Here is a 13,081-nt window from a genome sequence, read left to right on the forward strand (position 1 = left end):
GGTTTATGGATGTAGTGAAAGAGGACATGAAGGTAGTTGGTGTGAGAGAAGAGGATGCAGAAGACAGGGTTAGATGGAGGCAATTGATTCGCTGTGGTGACCCCTGAAGGGAAAAGCCGAAAGGAAAAGAAGAAGGAAAAGAAGGAGAATGTCCAGCCATCTGTTTGTGACCTCAAACTGAAACCAATTTGGGTTCTGCAGCAGGACAATGATCCAAAACACACCAGCAAATCCACCTCTGAATGGCTGAAGAAAAACAAAAACTGGTCAAAGTCCTGACCTGAATCCTACTGAGATGCTGTGGCATGACCTTAAAAGGGTTCATGCTGGAACACCCTCCAATGTGCTGAATGACAACAATTCTGCAAAGATGAGTGGGCGTAAATTCCTCCTAATTGCTAAGGGTGGCCCAAACAGTTAATAGGTTTAGTGGGCAATCACTTTTTCACACAAGTTTAATTACATTTTTAGAAGGTACCGTGGGCCGCACTTTGAACACCCCTGCTCTAATCGATATGCAACTCGAGGCATTTTTTTTCTTCATTAAAAATAAAGTCAAACACTCTCTTGAAGCAAAATTAGTTCCAGAAAAGATAGAGCCTTTATTGCGAACACCTTGGCTAAAATGATGGTCAATTGAGGCCCGGTGATTGTGTTTTAATGGACCAAAATCTATACTGGACTCCACTTAATGATTATTTCTCAAAGCTGTCTAAAACTGCACCAGACAGATCAATACAGAAAACAATCTTGGCTTCCCAGCAAAGCTCATTTATAGACATAAATCTTTATTTCACATTTCATTAAAAATGAGAACACAAGGCCCTGTAGGTTAGAGGAGCCACAATAATGCACTGCACGTTTTAAGTGGAATATATTGTGTAATGTAAGGCAGGTGCTGGTAGTATCACACAGGCCATGAAGTCAACATAAAAGAAAGCGACTATGGATGTTTGTCCGTTGCGGCTTACTGTACATAGAATTTGAACATAAAGTATGTAGCATCTTCCAAGTCGTGAGAGAGATGCAATTTAAAAAGCATAAATAAAGCCATCACTCCATAAGTGATCATTTATTTTGAATCAATATACAGATTTTGTTGATAATATGAGCATCCCATCCCAGCTTCAGCCTGCATCACCAACATATCTCATTTTTATATAATTATTTACAATATGTTGGTGTACAGTCATGAAAGCTGAGTGGAATAAATAATTGTTACGCCATAATGCCGAGATTGGAGAAATTAAAAACAGTCCTTAATAAGCACATCAGCACAGTCCAACATGTGCAGAACCCCATCATGCATCAAAGTCTTTCATCTGCAAGCCTCCTGAGGTGTTTAAGCACTGGACTGTGCTGCCTGTTCGGCGTGTCTCCTCTGGTTGTAGGCGTTGTACACATCCAAAAACATGTCCCTGCATGCTATGCTCGCCCTCAGTTTGGAGCAGATGAGGAAAGAGCCTGCCATCTTGCGGTGCAGCGAGTAGGTCTCCTCGGGTGGCGGGGTGAGGCGGTGCCGCAGCATGATGGGGACGAAACTTTGGATGCGCTGCGTTGTGCTCTGGGTGCCGAAGTCGAACGGCTCCGAAGATGCGAATGCTTCGCCGAGAATCATCACAGCCTCCACATGAGCGTCCTCGAAGGCCTGATGGCAGATGAGGAGAGAATGCAGTCTGGTCAACGTGTGAGTGTACACGGTTCATGTAAGAAATACAGCATCTCAAATGTCTTGTATGAGGAAGAATCGTCAAGAGACCAAACACTCATTGATGAATTCATTCGAATGAATTAGAGGTGTTTCTGCACAAATCATTCTGCATGCTACAAATGATATTTAGCAGAGAAGTGCACAACAAATACATAAATGTGAATTGAAGATGACAAGATCTGACTGTGACATCAAGCAGAGGAATGGAGAGCCAGTAAAAATAGACACAGGTGGAGCCTAAACTTTATGAAAAATGCAATCGGCACATCAACAGAAGCTGAAATGTCTTACCTTGGACTCGAATCCTGTCAGGAACTTCAGGTCTTTGGATTTGGCAAGAACAGTGGCTCGGTCACCTACGGAAGCTGCGTGCACCACCTAAACGCGTCGTTGTGAAACATAGTCAAAACCTTGTGACCTAAATCAAGTTGAACTAAATTGTACATTTCGGATGCCTCTTCATACCTCTATGTAGTCATTTGTGAACGATTCTGGGTAGCTTCTGCACGCTCCAAAATCTAAAAGAATCACCTGAAGGGAAAATGGTATGCATATGTTGACTGCTTTCCATACAAGTCACCCTTTGGTTTCTCACAGGACTGTAATCTATGTGTGGTGGTGCCACTCGTGCCAAATTGTCATCTCATTTGCATAACCGTCCATGACTCATGTATGTAATTGTGATGGTGTAATGTAAGTGTTAAAGTGTAAGTGTTAAAAACTGACACGCACAGACAGCCCCATTATAATGTTTTATGAGCGAGAGCAAACAGGAAGGGCCAAATCAATTTGTGGCAGCCTGCCACAAACAAATGAACGCATGGGAAACACTGACATAGCATACTACTGGGCGAGAAAAAACAAATTAAGGCCGTACCCGCTCACCTTTTTTGTTTCGGAGTTGTAAAAGAAGTTGGCCCAGTTAGGATCCGTCTGCATGAACCTGAACTCAAACAGCTCCCTGAGACACAACTGGAGGATGTTGAAGCAGATCTGAAGCGAAAGGAGGAGAGGTTTGCATTTACGGCTTGTCTGTCTCTAAATGTGCTTCTTATTCAGGCATCTTCCCATTGTAGCCACACGAGTGATATTGTGCTGTTCGATTGAATTCTATGGTTGATTTGAGTGGTTTTAACAAAAACATCAAGTACCATGTTTTCCGGACCATAAGTTGCACTTTTTTCCATGGTTTGAATGGTCCTGTGAGCCACGAGAGGGTGCTCTGGGCTAGTGTGCCAGTAGTCTGCTACTCCTATCACTCCTCTACCACTGTACAATGTAAACATCAACTTATAAAGACAACTGAGAAAAACGGAACACAAATGCCCCCTAAAAGGAAATCATATTCTGCAGATTCCAAGCTGCAAGTAAACTAGTTATGTTGTTTAGGCTATAGTTACCTGAATAACTGTTAATCTTACGTCAACGTTACATTAACAGACGCCTATTCAGCCTGTTTCTATAACTTCCCTTTCAAGCTGAAATGTCTGTTCTTGGTCTTTGATTTTATAAATAGATTTCCCCCCAAAAATTCGACTTGTTTTTTTTTTCTCATCTTCATTGTGCATTTTTGGCTGGTGCGACTTATTATCCGGAAAATACCGTACATGTGACACATTTGGGACAAAAATGGGACAGTCCTTTTGCTACGACGTCTGAATTTTATCTGGAGGGGGAGGGGTTTGAATGAAACCTTGTTCCTGGTCTCCTGGTCCAAGTCCACACAGCCGTCTAATGGAACTCCTTGTACGAGCTCCATCGCCAACACTCTGCGTCCCGACAACTCGTCGACCACCTCAGGAACCTGGAAAAACTCGTCTCCCTCCAGCAGTGATCTGAAGGCCAGAGATGCAAATACTGTATCATCACAAAAATAATTCCAATGTTACTCTGCACAAAGCAGACCAAACCCCCCCCAAATGCAACAGGTTATTTCTTCTACTTGCATCATCCATCAATAATGTAGTCTGTGAATCACCTTACTTATTAAAACAGCCGTGCTCAATACATAACCTCTCACTGTAGTCCAAGGAAAAGCATGTACCCTATTTTCCGGACTATAAGCCGCACCTTTTTTCATGGTTTGGCTGGTCCTGCGACTTGTACTCTGGAGTGACTTGTATAGGGTTTTTTTCACGACGACAGCTGCAAGAGGGATACGAGAATAATGACGTCATCGACCCACCACGGTCTCGTCGCAAGTAATTCCACTTCTCGACAGACTTGCGCGCATCCGTTCTCTCTTCTTCTATGGTTTGGAGTGCCACGTGGTTCCGTCTGCGTCACACGTGGGTGTAGAACGACGGGGTACAAATGCCCCCCCAAAAAGAAAATCATATTCTGCAGATTACAAGCTGCAAGTAGTGAAATATGCAGCCGAAAACTGTCATCGAGCAGCAGAAAGAAGGTCTGGTGTGAACGAGAAACGTGTGAGAGACTGGCGCCCAGCGGAGGACACTCGAAGAAAACCAAAAGGGCCAAAAGAGCTAATCGCGGGCTAATGACGGATGGAGGACACAGCTTCACAGCAACCGGGAGGATGCGCCATGCAACTTTCCTGGAAGTCACTGGGTGGATTGACAAAGCATGGGCTTCAGTGACACCCGAAACCATACTATCGGGATTCAGAAAGGCCGCAGTAATAACTGGGACTGATGCCGAGTCTGACGACAGCCACGCAGAAGGCGAAGTGGCGCGCCCTCTACTGCACCGAGGATGAAGAATTCACTGGATTTGGTAGCGACTTGGAGTGAGTTTGGTAAACTAGTTATGTTGTTTAGGCTATAGTAAACTTTTAATATGTTACGTTAACATACCACCTATTCATGCCTATTTAGCCTGTTGTTCTCCATTTTATTGTTATTACTAAAACTTGCCTTTCAAGTTAAAATCTTTGTTCTTGTTCTTAAAGTCCGGAAAATACGGTACATTTTGTTCCAAGCTTTCCTTTTTTTTTTTTTTTTTTATATAATCAAAACTATAAAGAATATTCGATTTTGTTTCAGATAAAAACAAAAGACTCTAATTTGGAGCTACTTGTTCAACGAGCAAACAATATTGGTGCAATGTGAATACATGAAATGCTCACTGCAATCAATTGTACCTTTGACTCGACACCAGCAAATGTATAATCAGATACATTCCAGAAGAGTACCTGAATTTCTTGGCGCACTCAGCCTCTCTCTCATAGTTGCACTCCCATGCTAATTCTCTCTGAAGAACCTCTAAGCTGCTGTCTGCAAAGAGGCCTGGTGGAAATGAATAAAGATAAGTTGTCAGTCATGGCTGTCTGCAAATGTAAGAGTGTGGTTTCTGCAACTAAACAAACCATTAAAGTATATGAATGATGTACAGTTCAAGGTTAAAGTCATGTGGACTGGGTCCAGCACAAAAGCATCACCTTTTGTGAAATGAACACGTGTCCAACAAATTCTCAACATTTTGCCACAATAATGTCTGCGTTTTGGATTTGACACCAGCGCACCCCCTGGTGGTCTAAACTAAAAACAAACCAGTCCAAAACAGAAGTTTGACTACCAATAGCCAAAACCACTGGATATGAAACTGTAAGTGGGTATACCGCAAGTACAGGTGGTCCTCGTGTTATTAAAGAGTTTTGTTCTTACGAGGCGTTCTAAGTCCATTTGTAATGTAAGTCATAACTTATACCTGAAACATCACAGACAGACTGCTCTTCTGCAAAAGATACTGTTTGGTTCATAGTAGTGATGCCTTTGTTTGAATCTGTCGTACCTCCAGGTGTGCACCCACTACCGTTAAATCTTAATTTTAAAATAACACATATAAATCGGTATCAGTCTTGAGAAGCAGGACATTGTCAGTATTTGTGTCCCTAATTATTGCACAGGCGTGCTTAGGCTGGCCACAAAAAAGACCACTACAGTGACACTGCCCGTTAAGGAGTGGCTGTGTATTGAGGCCAACCTGAGGCACAACAAAAGTGTAGTGTTTTTGTTTTGTATAGTCCTTGAGCGATTCTCGTATTTCTGAGCCAAAATGAGGTTTTAAATTCATTTATGGGAAACGTAACACGCAACGTTGTAAAACGAGGACCACCTGTGAGTGCGACAAAAAGATAATTTCCATATAAAACTACAGAGATCCTGTTATTACCTTCGGGTAGGACAACACTCATCTTCAGCACTGACATTAGGTTGTTTATGTCACTGTGGATACTTTCTGCCACTCCAGGGTACTGGGATGAATATAAAAGAACAGATGAATAAATGCGCTAAACGCCTCAGGAAGACAGGGTGTCAAATTTCAGTCCTACTTGGATCTTCATGGCAATTTCTCTGCCATCTTTTAAGACACCATGATGCACCTGGCCAATGGAAGCTGCGGCAAACGGTTTGTCCTCAAAAGACGACAGCTTCGCTCTCCAGCTTGGTCCCAGGTCTTGCTCTAATACGCTCTACATGATAAAGAATATACAGTATATTGAGGCAGACAAAGGATAAGAGTGTTAATTGCATTAATGTCATGATATCAACGTAGACAACTACAGTTTACTAGCGTCCCTGCTTACAGTCATTTGCCAGGTTGGCATAAAGTCTGCGCTCTGCCGCACCCTCTCAAAGATCTTCTGCAGTTGAGGGCTGATGAAGGAGTTGTCTGTGGCGGGGGAAAAAAGGGGAATTTCCCTTTTTACAGCAGCAAAGTGGACAGTAGCAGCACACAAGAGTTACAGGAGTAAAAATCTAAAAGTCCCTATACAGAACCAGACAAGCAGAATGAAGCAGCAGCACAACAGCAAGAAATGACAAGAAATACTGTATATTCAGATGGGAATGGCAGCTGTACATGAATAAATAAATACTATAGACTAGGGCTGTCAAAAGGTTAAACATTTTAAGGAGATTAAACACAGTTTTAAATTAATTTGTCATTATTAATCACCATTAGCAACTATGCATGAAGCGCTGCAAAAATTAATCAATGATTAATCCATTTTCTATTAATCGACCACTATTTTTGTATTCGATTTTTTTTATGTAAATATACTCTAATTTGAGCATCTCAAATGTAAATATTTTTAAATTTCCTTAGTCATCCTTCAAAGCAGACCTATTATCTTTGGGCTTAGGCAAAACAAGATATTTACACACACATCAGCTTGGACTCTGACAAACAGTGATCAACATTTTTGCCTGTTTTCTGATACGTTGTGAACCAAACCACTAACTGTTCATGTTTGGTTCATATTGATTTGGTCCATTATGATGTTGTATGTAGCACAAAATTCACAACCATTTCTTAATAACTGTGCCAGATTAAGACCTAAAGTCAAAATAATTGAACTGTACACAGCTAAAAACAGCAGCACCTTAACCATTACACCCTGTCTGTACAAAATAACACCTTAAAAAGGCACAGGACAGTCAAAAGTGATCATTTTAACTACAGCAAAGCATACTGGGAAACGCGTAATCCGCCCATTCCACAGCTGCAAACTATTCTGGGTTACACATGTCGCTGATTGTGATGTTTTTGTATCGATATAAAATACTGTATCTTTTTCCCGGACATTGAGAGAATGACGAAGAGGTGCTCGATCAACACCCGCTATATTGAAAACAACCATAGTCGTATATCCGCAGACTATCGGAAAGACTTTTGAAGCAGGAACAGACATGAAAAAAATGCACATTTCCTCCACTCCCATGCAAAAAAATGTCCACATAAAGACACATTCATCAGCTGTCCTGCACATTTTCTCCCAACCTGAAAACACTACCAAAGGGGTGTATTATACTGTACTGTATGTTCCGATCCCGGGACTGCGCGCGCGGGAAACCAGCATAAAAGGTGTGTAGGCCTTTTACTTAGCTATTCATCAGCGCTAATGAGACATTTTCTCAAAATTTGATCATACTAACTACTATTTTTTCAGCCTGGATTATTGAGGCAGGTCCTGTCATGTTCACAACTTCAAACGAGCATCTGTGTGTGTGTGTGCGCGCACTGATGATGCATATGAGAAAATAGGAGGGTTCACTCTGCTTGCGTCTGAGCGCATTGGTTGTATAGTCAAATGAAGGGAAAGAGTGAGCCTCCTGTCTTTGTCACAGTACGTGGAGGAGGTGGCTAGCTACCTCGTGATTGAATACACTGAGTACTAGCTAGCAGTTAGCAACCAAACGCTAATATGAATGAAAGCACAAAAGCGACAGTTTCTACGCGGAATGCCACAGTTCCGGTGTGGATGTGTGGGGGGCATTCGTCATGGCGGTTGGCGGTGCTGGGTCGTTTGAACGGCGAGGTGAATGTATAGTGCCGGGCGGCGCGAGCTCGCCATATGATTCATAAGCGATATAGTAGGCATCTTCTGTGCCTGACACAGATAGACTACACTAGTACCATCTAGTGGCTCAAATGTGACATGACACAGTGATCATTGAATGATCAACTTAATGATAATATGGTCCAAAAAAAGGTCGAAATGATCCATTGTCGTTGACTACTGTCGACTAACAGCAGTGAAATAACAGCTAACAAATAATTAATAAATAGAGACTGCGCTTTTCTTCTAAACCGATCTCAGTTCACACTGACATTCATTCTAATTTCTCAATATTATATAATAATGAGATGCATCACAAACAAACGCTGCCATTTTAAACAAGGACTCACGCTGCGAGGGTCGCTGGCTATCATTCATCCGCTCACGGGAGAAACGATCAAAGTAATTCGCTGACTTTTCTTTTGACTTGACTTCATTACAACCATGAATCTATTGTCGCGTGAGCGAGCATGCAATTTTTTTTTGGACTTGATGGATTCTTTTGTCTTTCTCTATTCATTTTCTGTTAAAAGTCCCCACCTCACCTGTCCTTCTGGGACTTCCCATGACGAAAGACCATTGTAAGTTTCATTAAAGCAGAACAAGACAATGACGAGTCTAATAATAATGATAATAATTTTTAAAAACTGTGTGATTTCTTTAAAACAAAATGGCTTGGCCATGAACATGGTGTGTTTGTATGTTTGTGTACGTGTGAAAAAATATCCCAGAGAATCGCTATTCCAATTCTAAGCAAGAAATTTGTGACTGCCATTTTTTTGCAGAATCGTGCAGCCTAAATACAAATATATAAATACCTTGGATGCTTAGCATCTGTCCTATCTTGAGTGCAGCCCCGCGGACTTTGCACAATGTGCTGACAATTCTCTCCGCATTGGCTTCCGACAGGAGGGGAGAGTCTAGCAAGGCGCTCTTGTCTACAAAAGAAGAGAGAGAATGTGTGAAAACATGAACGCTTAGCTCCAGGCAGTATTCGGTGGTGAAACAGGCTTAACTCATTCAATCCTAGACGTTTTTTTGTTTTTTTTTAAAACACCTTCAGTACCGGCCATTTTATGTTGTGATAAGAATATACTATGAAATAACATATTTACTTATATAACATATAATATATAACATACAGGTATTAACCATTGTGAATTTGTCTTGGAGATCGATACAGCATCTATCTACAAATGTCTTTAGACGATTTTGACTGATTTTTCAAGGCACACCAAATATTGTGTTCTATGGCTATAAAAACACGGAACCTCCCAAGAGAAAGATTAGCCTCTCGTCTTTCATCAGAGAAAAACTTTGTTTCTACCTTTTTCCAATCTTTAGTAATTAGCAGTAGAACACAGGTAAGCTTCAGGAAAATATCAGTTCCCGACAAAAAAAAAAAAAAAGAAAAGTCTAACTTTCACGTTGAGACAATTTTTTTTGCTTTTGTGACAGCTCAAATATCGAAACAACTATTCCCGCATAACACAAAAAAGGGTTGTTTTACATCAAAATAACAATTTATTTTCAACTATAACACCATAAACTATTTACAACTTTCACACTGTGTGTGCAAGCATATGCGTGCGCGCGTGCCTGCCTATGCGTTAAAATTTCCCTACAATGCGTAACCTTCTGCACGTTGGAGTCCTCCATGCTCTTCCACTTCCTCCTTCCTCTCGAGTGTGTTTTTACAGGTAAATGATCTATGCCGAGCTCTTATCAAATGCACTTCCGCCACCTTGTGCCCGTTTTTATGGCTTAAAACATCACCTCTTTTTGCCTCTTGCGCAAAACAACATAAAAGACGTATAAATACGTCTTCGGTATTGAATGAGTTAAGGGCCAGGCAAACGCTTAATTTAATGCCAGTGAATCTAGCCCTCACGACGGAGTTAGCATCCTACCAAATGTTGTTTTCGGAAATGATTACCTCCTTTTTGTTTGCCTCCCAGTGACTGCTTAGCTACTTCAGCGATGGCGCCAATGCCCAGACCCACTGCCAGTCCTGTGGCACAAGTGGGTTTCATAATATGCATCTTGACAATTTTACAAAAGGAAATGCACAACGTAATGTATTATTTTTACCTCCAAAATTAGCCAGCCTGCTCATTCTTGTTGCAGGTACTGTCCTCTCCCTGGCGCGGTCACTCAGCTGAGGAAGGACAATATATCTTCATTATGGTGTTTCTTACTGTTAATGTTACTTTTACTATCACTTGCTTGTTATTTTAGTTGAAATAATCAGAGCTTCCATTCGCCTTCGGGTGACGTTTTGCTCCGCCCAATCAAGACATTAACATTACATAACACGAGGGTAAAAGTATACCTAATCTGTAAGTTGACTCCACAAGAACTCGTGTTGAATATTTGTCATATTTGCCACCAGAGTAACATAACTTACCCTCTGTCGAATAGGCTTAACCAAGGCCTGCTTAGCCTCTCTGGCCTTCTTGATATCTTCTGGTGTCAGCCTCGTCACCACTGTATCATGGACACATCGGGTTTGACAGAAGAATGGCTGCAGGGAGGGAGTCGTGTGTAGCAATCGTGTGTTCTGGCCTCGCCAACCTGGGCCTGCTGAAGATGCCCCTGAGCCAGAACGCACTCCTATGGAAGGGAGAAGACATGAAGAAGACATGCAGCACAGCAAGGATGTCCCTGCTCCGTTGTAAAGCCGTTTAGTCAATGTAAAAAAAATAAAATTTATACTTCAGCCAAACCAAACTTCAAGGAAAACTGCACATTTTTGGGGTTTTGGTCATCATCCACAATCCTTATGTGAGACATGAACACACGTCTTTCTCTTTGCTTTGCGCCCTAAACAGAGAAAACAGTGCTAGCACGGGACAGCTAACAGTGCAGGTAATGGGATCACCTAGTCCGCCTATAGAGCCCTCTTTTAAAACGCCTCCAAAAACATTTTATATATACCTGTGCTGTGACCATGTAGTAACCGGCACATTCATGATAACATGTAATACTTACAGTATTTTGCCATATTTTAAGCATTACTTGAACTTCCCCCTTGGGCACGGAGTCCACAGCAACGAACGCTACTTCCATCAACAATAGCAGCACAGAGCGAGCGTTTGCTATCACTAATTATGGCAGACTTCGTGAGAGCCAAGGACAACTACTACTTTTTCCTTTCCTCCACCAAGGCAGAGAATAACGTTGCTGGGTCCTCGGCAGAGAAACACTGAGCCATCCTCGTAGTGGCATCATGTAGCATAAAACAGCCACTTCCAATGTCCATTCTCACTGGGATGCCTACTAATGGGATGACTGTATATTTCAGCACAAGACCTGTGCTCCCTGTTGTGCTGTCTTAGCAAAAAAAATTTATTTGTATTTCTGGGAAAATCCACCCACTCATGCTTTTTCTCTCCAAAAAATGTTTTTTTTTTGCAGAAAATCCATCTGCTGCAAGTGACCCTAAGTCTGTAATTATTAATAAATACTTGATAATGTTATGATACAGCATACATGTTCGTAAAAACGTAACATAGGTGTAGGATGAGGATCACATATGATTCAAACCAACTCTACTTTTAATCCAGCATGACAACTAACAGGTCCAGAAAATACCTGTAGCTCTGGTGTCTGTCTGTGTTTGGTCTCCTGCATCAGGAGGGAACTCCGAACCCACAGCCCATTTGGCAGCTTCATCAGCATCCATATTTTCCCAGCCGTCCACTTCAGGAAACACATCCTCCTTGACTGACTGTTGCTGCGGACAGGGTTGGACATGTAATTTAGCAACATATGCATATGCAAACATATATCCACATTTAACCTACAGTAGCTTCTGTAGTTCTTTTCATATTTGATTGTTAGAAGAGTTCAAATGTCAACATCATTACATCAATAGCGAGACAGTCTAAAAGGTCGTGACGACTAATCACATGTCAGCATAACAGACAGAAAAATCACATTTGCGGGAAGTGTTAAGAATCCTCACCACACTGCTGCCACCCATGAAGGCCCCCACCAGCCCTTCTGCAACTTCCTGGGCAACTTTGACCCCTGCTGCCAGTGAGGAGTTACAGGCAATGAATTGGAGCTGTTCCCCTTGGGTGGCGATCAGTGCAGATCCCACTTTACTTGCCCCGCGAAGCACCTGCAGGACCTCTGACATCATCACTGTACACAGACTGGTGGACAGGTACAACATGGGAAGAAGGTCAGAGGACTTTACCATACTATACGGACAAAGACAACACGTTCCCAACACGTTTACAGAAATACAGTATAAATTGAGTATAAATATTGTGCGAGAAAGTAAGTCGTTACTGTGTGTATAAATGCACAAGATATGTTTAACGTTTGCTATCCCACTGGATGCATTGTTTGACCTTACACGCAATTGGCAGGTATGCTAAAGTCATTGACACGTGTTTGCATAGCTGACAGAAGGTAAAAAGTGGTTAAAATTAAACAGATGTGTGACAGAATACTCTTAGTTACGCTAGCTACCTCCAAAATGACTTGACTATCTTTACGATTGCTGTTGTTAACCATGTTGTGTAATGCTAAGGCACGAGCAGGGGCAAATGGGGCGAAAACAGACAGGAGTACGACTACGGGTGAGTCTTCTAAGCGCAAACAACCTTATCAAACAACAATACTTAAAATTGTTAATTAAAATACTCACTTTTTCAAAAGATATGCAGCTCAAGTTTTGCAGCACTATTGTCCGCTCCGGTCGGGGTCTGTGTGATGGGACGTCTGTTTTGCAACGTTTCAGCACCCGGAAGTTGAGTCTTGACTGACGGAATTATGATCCAGTCAAAGTGCCCTATATGAATAGTTATACGACGGAAGCGAAAGGGGACTCATTTTTGAACGAATAAAAGAAAAGAATTGTGGACCAAGGGGGTGTAACACCGGATTTTTGGTCCAATAAAATGCACTGTAAGGCGGGCCTAAAACGAAAAACCGACAAATAGGAATCAAGGGGGTGGTACCGTTTTTGAAGACACCGTCGATGCACGTGCTGGGACGAACAGCATGTTCCTTCATCTCTTTTCATACATACAAGTGCTCTGTTGGATATCGTG

The 13,081-nt window shown here is 41.9% G+C and overlaps 1 protein-coding gene across 1 annotated transcript; it reads right to left on the minus strand.

Moving 5' to 3' along the window:
- Positions 1 to 614: 614 nt before the first annotated feature.
- coq8b (coenzyme Q8B) lies at positions 615 to 12,827 on the minus strand. The gene is made up of 16 exons (XM_054795211.1): positions 12,676 to 12,827; positions 11,983 to 12,175; positions 11,610 to 11,751; positions 10,423 to 10,628; positions 10,107 to 10,173; positions 9,952 to 10,026; positions 8,834 to 8,953; positions 6,261 to 6,346; positions 6,006 to 6,146; positions 5,846 to 5,927; positions 4,866 to 4,959; positions 3,405 to 3,546; positions 2,597 to 2,704; positions 2,177 to 2,242; positions 2,003 to 2,089; positions 615 to 1,648 (listed from the first exon to the last, which is right to left on the minus strand). Exons 2-16 carry the CDS (start codon positions 12,160 to 12,162, stop codon positions 1,343 to 1,345), a joined length of 1,902 nt encoding a protein of 633 aa, XP_054651186.1. The 5' UTR covers positions 12,163 to 12,175; positions 12,676 to 12,827; the 3' UTR covers positions 615 to 1,342.
- Between the last annotated feature and the right edge of the window lie 254 nt (positions 12,828 to 13,081).

Source organism: Dunckerocampus dactyliophorus, chromosome 12 (assembly GCF_027744805.1).
Source record: "Dunckerocampus dactyliophorus isolate RoL2022-P2 chromosome 12, RoL_Ddac_1.1, whole genome shotgun sequence".
Lineage (NCBI taxonomy): Eukaryota > Metazoa > Chordata > Actinopteri > Syngnathiformes > Syngnathidae > Dunckerocampus > Dunckerocampus dactyliophorus.

Excerpts from the sequence above, each read along its gene's own strand:
- coq8b (XM_054795211.1), bottom strand. The coding sequence starts at position 12,162 with ATGATGTCAGAGGTCCTGCAGGTGCTTCGCGGGGCAAGTAAAGTGGGA. Across the intron at positions 11,752-11,982 it reads TCATGGGTGGCAGCAGTGTG|CAACAGTCAGTCAAGGAGGA; the intron begins GTGAGGATTCTT and ends CCCTGTCCGCAG. Across the intron at positions 5,928-6,005 it reads AAATTGCCATGAAGATCCAA|TACCCTGGAGTGGCAGAAAG; the intron begins GTAGGACTGAAA and ends TATTCATCCCAG.